At 40.5% G+C, this 7,174-nt stretch overlaps 1 protein-coding gene across 1 annotated transcript; it reads right to left on the minus strand.

Annotated features, from left to right (window-relative positions):
• Positions 1-1,206: 1,206 nt before the first annotated feature.
• Positions 1,207-5,561, minus strand: kbtbd3 (kelch repeat and BTB (POZ) domain containing 3). The gene is made up of 8 exons (XM_054603639.1): positions 5,396-5,561; positions 4,396-4,578; positions 3,589-3,753; positions 3,199-3,489; positions 2,462-2,704; positions 2,053-2,343; positions 1,758-1,907; positions 1,207-1,512 (listed from the first exon to the last, which is right to left on the minus strand). The coding sequence occupies exons 1-8, from the start codon at positions 5,555-5,557 to the stop codon at positions 1,390-1,392; spliced, it is 1,608 nt and encodes a 535-aa protein (XP_054459614.1). The 5' UTR covers positions 5,558-5,561; the 3' UTR covers positions 1,207-1,389.
• Positions 5,562-7,174: the final 1,613 nt, after the last annotated feature.

The raw sequence follows: 7,174 nt of genomic DNA on the forward strand, positions 1-7,174 counted from the left end.
GGGTGAATAAAAATAAATAAAGGTTTTAAAGCTTCAGCTATTAGTCACAGTAATGTCACATAAACAGTAGTACATGCAGTATCCCACGTGTCATTCATGTAACAATGATACAATTAACAATGCTTTTGAGTCTATTGTTCTGTTTTTACTATGTGATGAATGTATCAATGTAGAAACTATATGTACTCAAAGAAGACATCAACACAAATAATGAAGCATTATGTTTATGTTCATTTCTTGCCATTAAACCATTTTTCATTTCTTGGATTCATTTTTTGTTTCATAACACACATGTACTTTGCATTCATGATTTACGCCGTGAAGCCCATATTTTTCTCCTCCTGCTTTCCGAAACTATAAGTGATTGTGTTCTTTGAAGCTACAGAGTGTTTCTCTGGGATTGTAGCACATTTAATCAAACAAGCAGTTACTGAAGATTATCAGGTGATTTGTGGATGGATCACATGTAGAATTATATATCATGAGAGGAGAAACAGGGTATGCCTGGATACATGACTGTCTGAAACAGAATAAATGCAATTAATTTAAAATGAAAATCTAACCTGATCATTTACACAGTATTGCCATTTATTTTTTTAAGTGGTGTTTTAAATAGTGTAATAAATATATGAAGGTCTTCATAAGCTAAAAACAAAGAAGAAGAAACATTTAAAAAGAAAAATCAGGAAAATAAGGAGTCCGAATGATGTTATGCTGTATGACAGACCCATAAATAGGACCATTTCTAAAAATATTACAACATACTGTGTGTTTTCTAATCTCTACCATCTCGTAAAGCACAGTTAGGTGAAAGATACTTATAGGTGTTTGTGTAATTTAGCCAAAACAAGATCCTTTTAACCATTCATGATGCCCAAATCCACAAATGCAGGAACAGGACACTGGATTCCTCCTGAAGGCTGTGTTAACGGAGCCTCAAAAGTCTTATATAACTGATAAATGTACAGATACTGTGAGTTCTTCTTTGGGAAATTCTCCTTGTCATACAAAGCAGAAAAAAAATATTCAGTTACTAAAATAGGATTTCTAAAATAGTCGTCTGCTCTATAGGGTTCCTCCATGGGAGAGACCAGATTTTGAATGCCACAACAGAAATCCTGTGACAGCAGGTGCTTCACAGATACACAGTTAAGGATAAAGTCTTTAAATAAAAAAACTGTAAAAAAATATCTGGCTAAAGGTGCGCTCGTGTTATGACGATGTGTGAGTGATGCGGTGATAGTCAAAGAATGTCATTCTCTCAGTCAGCTGTCTGTCATGCACAGAAGTTTGAAAGCCTCAAGGGAGTACTTGCTTACGTCAGTGACACATGTAACGCACACATGTATATCCACTCACATGTTTTCATGAGTGTGTGTCTGCTGTGTATCATGCAGCGTCGCCCCATGGGTCTTTGTATCTGTTGAAGCTGATTAGCTGGCAGTGGAACTCGGTGAGTGCTCTAGGCATGGGAGCCACTTCCTCCCATTGACTTCTCCCACTGTGGAACACCTGTACAGGCCACAAGAAAACAAACAGATCTTAGACGATGAATACCCTCCGTTTGTCTTTGCAATGTTATCATTTTAATGCTAATGTATTTTGTGGTGAGCTTTGATCACGTCTTCAAGACTTCTTAAAAGTAAAGAGACATTTTGCGATCAAGTGGCCTCAACATTTAGCTCATGAAAAAGTTGGAACACCACCTTGACCAATTAAAGTCAAAGTAGCTTCTCTGGATGAAAAGTTTCTCCTACCTGAACTTCATCGGTGATCTCATCAGGTGAATAGTCTCCACCCAGGATGTAGATTTTGTCTCTCATACCAACCGCTCCAGCATTGAACCCAGCGCACTCAAATGACCCTTGACCCTTCCACACGCAGGTCTCCGGACAAAAACTGTAGACCTGGATGTAGAGAATTAGGAGTATTTTGAACTAACAATAAACCTGCTGAGAAGCCTTAAACAACATAATCCTTTTGTAATGCTTTCTGATTACAATCCAATGACTGACAACTCATTCACTCATCAGCGTCCATCTGATTACTCACCTTGTAAGTGGACAGGTCACAGAGGTGCAGTGTATTGTTAATTGACACTGCCTTGACCAGGGTAGCGTGGAAGAACTGGCCAAACTCTGCCACCAGGCGGCTCCACTGGTCATGCTGGGCATCGTAGCGGAAGAAGCAGTCCAGTGAGGGGTTGAAGGAGTCTGTGATCTCCACCATTGAGCCCAGTGTATAGATAACACTTTCACAAGCACTGGCCTCAGGGTAGAAGATGGCAGTGGGAAGCGGGTTGACTGAGCACCAGGCTTGGATTAGAGGGTTATAATACTCCACCTAGAATACATGATGAAAAAGAACCGCACTTGTACTGCACAGAAAAAAAATCCACACTTTATAGTCTAGTAATGAAAGGACATCTTAACCCAGTTATATATAAAGGAAACACTGTTACCTCCAGCAGACTGGGGGCTCCCCCTCTTGATCCCTTGGTCCGCCCTCCAATGACATACAATCGGTCCAGGCAGGTCACAGCTGCGTGAGTGGTTCTGGGCTTTTGCATTGCAGGAGCACGCGTGCAGGTCAGGGTCACGGGACAGAAACACCAAACCTCGTCCGTGGCGTCATGGAACGACTCGGCCACATGGAGACGTATTGCCCGGCAGCAGTTCCCCCGGCAACCGCCTGTCAAAAACATCTTAGATCCAGTGGAAAGACGATACGTTGGTGAATGTATTCAAGCTATAACTGAGAGAATGATTAAAAAGCATGATATATATTCTAAACGAAAAATAATAATCATGGCCCCATTTGTTTGATGTCAAATTTAACAATTATGCTCTTCCGTTTACATCTGTTCTCTAAACCAGTGATTCATAACCTGGAGTTCGGGACTGCTCAAGGGGTCCAACGATAAACTCAAGGGTTAAAAGATGATTAAAGGAATAAGAGTGTTTTAAAAAATAGGTTGTTTTTTCTAACTTTTCCTTCACTGTTTTTTATTTCTTGTGAAATAATACTTTTACCGGCTTACTTTTACAACCTTGAGGTCTGTAAAACACTTTCAAACGAAACAATCTGGGGAAGAAAACTCACACCCGTGCCCACACCAAAGCTATAACTTGTAATAAACTGTGGGGAACCAATGCTCTAAACAGCAGCAGGACTCGAAGTTCAATCCTGAAAACGTACCTTCTCAGCAAAGCTAGTCAGACAGGATCCCGGTGGGTCTGGCATAGCGGCGTCCCCCTCTCCGTGCCCTGCTCCCAGCTCTTTCCACTGGTCTGTTTCCAGACAGTAGCAGAAGGTGTGGCGGATCTCTCCGTTCTCCTCCGTCTTGTGGATGTAGATGTAGCTCTGTGTGGTGGCTGGTCTGGCGTCAGAGAGCAGGCCGCTGTACTGATCCTGCCTGCTAAGAGCCTCTGAGAGCAGGGGGAGACACGACTTACCATCGCAGAGGAGGGCGTCTGAGTCACGCAGAGTCTGAGAGACAAAAGGTGAGGGGGAACACAGGAAGGTTGAGACGATCACAAGACCACATCATAAAATCCTGCTGATGCAGAGCGCTCATACCTTTAGTACAGGTGCAGGTACATGGTGGAGTCTGGTTAGAGATAACAAGCCCGGCAACAGTTTTTTTCTTCCTGAGAGATCATGGCGGGTCCATCTAAGAAGTGACATCACCACGGTCTCCTCACTGGGCACGTTTAGAGCATCTGAGCTCAGGCATGCCTCCAACACATTCACCTATAAGAAGCAAATTAAATAGTTAATACTGACTGAGTTCAGGCTTTTTGATGTAGGCAGAATGATAATAAGATCACTAGTCAAATCAAAATCACTTTTTACACTTTTATAACTAAGAAAGGTTCTACCCTTCAGGGCCAGACTTTTGTGGGTACAATGTTATGCCCTTGTGTAGAAATAAGATGAATTTTGCACACAGTACCACAATTGTACCACAAATCATTTAAAACCCTTTAAATACTTTTTTCTTTCTATTCCTACATCTTTCTAAATCATAGCCCTTTTCCTTAGCATGTGGAAGATTCAACAAAGGCTAAGATGGCTGAAACATACTGACAAATGTTATCGCTATATCTTTTTTTAAAAGCCATTAAAAAAAAGGATGATGTCCTTTATCTCAGCCTGCTTCTTTAACATGGATACATCATCACATTATGAATCACAAAGAGTTACAGATGGCTGGTTATGAAATATGATTTGGAGATGTCATGTTACTTACTGAGAATGAGAAAAAACTGTTTTAAGCCAATGCTCAGACAGAATGTAGACTCTGCATTCCTAGTACAACTATTTAAAGGAATGTATGAATTCATTGACAAATAATCTACAATCATCCTCATCTTGTCAGATCTTAAGCAGCACCTGCATATCCAGAAAGTCCTGGGTTTTGGAAAGGTCCGAGAAGTTCTGAACCACAAACTCGTTGGAACTTTTGAGGAGGGAGGCAGAGCCGTAGCCCTCAGCGAGGGAGACGAGGGACAGACAGTTAGTAAGATCCATGGTTCCTATCAGGAAGTTGCTGCATGCTTGGGACAAGACTGACACCTGAGGACAGATACAGTACATATTTAAACAAAGTGTGACAAGTACATTATTAAGCAACAATGTCTTTAATAACTGTTATACTTTGAATTATTTGACTCTGTCTGTTATGCTAGTTGAATGACGACCCTGTACACCCACACATTTATTTTAATAGCTTGATTTGATATCTGCTTGGGTTGAAACTTAAATAAAAAATTACATGAGGTCACCAATGTTCATATACCATCAAAAAAAATAAAGTTTTTGGTTGTCTAATGCTAATTTCTGCAACAAATGCTAGTGAAATACAGTCTGTACATGCCCACACAGTCCCTTGAAGTGAAGACATCCATGGGGTTGTTGGAAAATAATTCAGCCATCATTCATTTTATAGTTTACCCCTGTGCTTTACAGTCACTGGTTGTCGCGATATACCGGTATTTACAATAACCTTAACATTTAAAATTGAAGTATTTGATGATATGATCATATCATGTAAGTAATCCATTACCTCTTAAATCATTTTATTTATGCAGCTATGGTAACAGACTCATGTACCATCTCCCTAAACTCGCATTTAGAGTGTTTTGAATTCGCCAAAAAACACTATTGACTTTGATTTTTAAAAATAATAATATTTTCCATAAATAATGTGAATATTGTTATCCTGAATTATTTTAGGGACGATAATCGTGCAGTAAGAAATGTAATATTGTCCAAATATCAAGTTCTTGTACAGTAACACCCTAAGCCAGATGAAGAGGCACTGGTTATGGCACAAACCTGGCAAAACAACTGTATGTTTTGAGGAAGAAAGAAAGAATGGTTGTATTTCTACCTGCAGAAAAGAGGCAAGCTGAAACAGCATGTCTACATTGCCATCAGTGATGAGTGTCTCTCCAGAATAGGCAAAGTCCAGGAAAGAACCCACTGCCACCGTAGACTGGTTACCCAGAGTCACCGAACCATCACCACGCTCTCTCATATCCACCTCGAACATGGCCCTAAAGACACAACAGTTACTATAGTGATCAATAGATAGATAGATAGATAGATAGATAGATAGATAGATAGATAGATAGATAGATAGATAGATAGATAGATAGATAGATAGATAGATAGATGGATGGATGGGTGGGTGGATGGATGGATGGGTAGGTAGGTAGGTAGGTAGGTAGGTAGGTAGGTAGGTAGGTAGGTAGGTAGGTAGCTAGACAGATAGATAGACTACCTGAAGAAATCACTGCATGCAGCAAGGACACAGCGATGGCAGGGAAAACTGTGTTCCTGAACCTTAATGGTGAAGTCAAACATCAAGCCTTGCTCCCTGAACGATCTGAGCACGCTCAGCAGCTGGAGTCCGTGTGACTCAGGCACCCGCAGCAGGGTCCGGCACTCGGGGACACCATTACTTTGCGGAGTACTGCCAGGTTTACTACACGGGGGGCTGCTGCTGGAGTTGTTGGCATTGGAGGTACAGGACGATGACTCTTGAGGTTCTTCCATCTTCCCGATTTTTTGACTATATAAAAAAACAGAAATCAAAGATCAAAATGTATTTCCACAGAACAAAGTGAGCCTGAGAATAAGGGGGTGCAGAATATGAGGCTGCAGAAAAAAGTTTAAGGATAGATCTGGTGTCTAGCACATTCAGTATTGCCTCACAATTATTCAGTTCAAATTCAGATGTTAGGTTACAAACTACCTTAGATAATAAATCACTGTCAAAAGTCCAACACTAAGTAAATAGAGGCATGTTGTTTGAAGCAGAACATGCACTAAGCTACTCACTGTGTCAGCACCTCGGACAGCTCTTTCTTTCTCATGCCATTCTAACTTCCGGAAGCGTGAAATCACGCAAAGACTCGCGTGGCTTTTTCTGCTCTCACGGCCAAATTTGTCGGTAGCGTCATATATTGCCGTTGTGTTTCTGATATTGAGATATTTATCTCTTTTATAAAAGCCCTCGAGTTGTGTGTGTGCATGTATGCGGCTCTTTATTTGCGCAATGGCAGATGGGAACTGTAGTCCTAGTTTATTTGTAGTTTCACAGACCAGGTTTGAGCTAAATCTCGTGCTCCTATAGTGTAGTTTGGTCGATAAAGGTTAAACTCAGTTGCAGAAATATACAAGGGGGTCACTATTATTTGGGATTTCTGATGCTGTTTGTGTTGATATTTGCTCTGCAGATAATCCAGCTTCAGTCGTATTTATTTGTTGGTTATTATTTTTTTACCATGTGTACCCGCAGTGGTCAATGAAGTGCATTAAACGAACTGCAGCAATCATTCACACAAGACTTTCTTTTTTCAAGCTGTAGGTGCCAACAATAAAACGGATTTCTTAAATAATATAGATAAAATACGATATCAAATAAATTGCATTCAAGCAAAAACAGAATTTCAATATGCAGTAAATGCAAAAAGGCAGGGAGGGTTTCAGGACGTGTGTGTTTTGAAAATGAAGCCATCGTGGTGCAATGCAACTCGTCACCACTGGGTGGCGTTGCCTTGCTGTGAAGGTCGTTCTTATATATATATATATATATATGAAGCAAAAAAAAAAAAAAAGCCTCTTGTTTGAATTAGTGAACGTGAACTTCCAGCCATGCTGCAGT

Source organism: Anoplopoma fimbria, chromosome 1 (genome assembly GCF_027596085.1).
Source record: "Anoplopoma fimbria isolate UVic2021 breed Golden Eagle Sablefish chromosome 1, Afim_UVic_2022, whole genome shotgun sequence".
NCBI lineage: Eukaryota > Metazoa > Chordata > Actinopteri > Perciformes > Anoplopomatidae > Anoplopoma > Anoplopoma fimbria.

What these genes read in the sequence shown, in the direction of transcription:
- kbtbd3 (XM_054603639.1), bottom strand. Translation starts at nt 5,557, where the DNA reads ATGTTCGAGGTGGATATGAGAGAGCGTGGTGATGGTTCGGTGACTCTG. An exon ending in AGCTTGCCTCTTTTCTGCAG is followed by an intron (nt 4,579 to 5,395) that starts GTAGAAATACAA and finishes ATCTGTCCTCAG; the next exon opens with GTGTCAGTCTTGTCCCAAGC. An exon ending in TCCACCATGTACCTGCACCT is followed by an intron (nt 3,490 to 3,588) that starts GTACTAAAGGTA and finishes TTTGTCTCTCAG; the next exon opens with ACTCTGCGTGACTCAGACGC.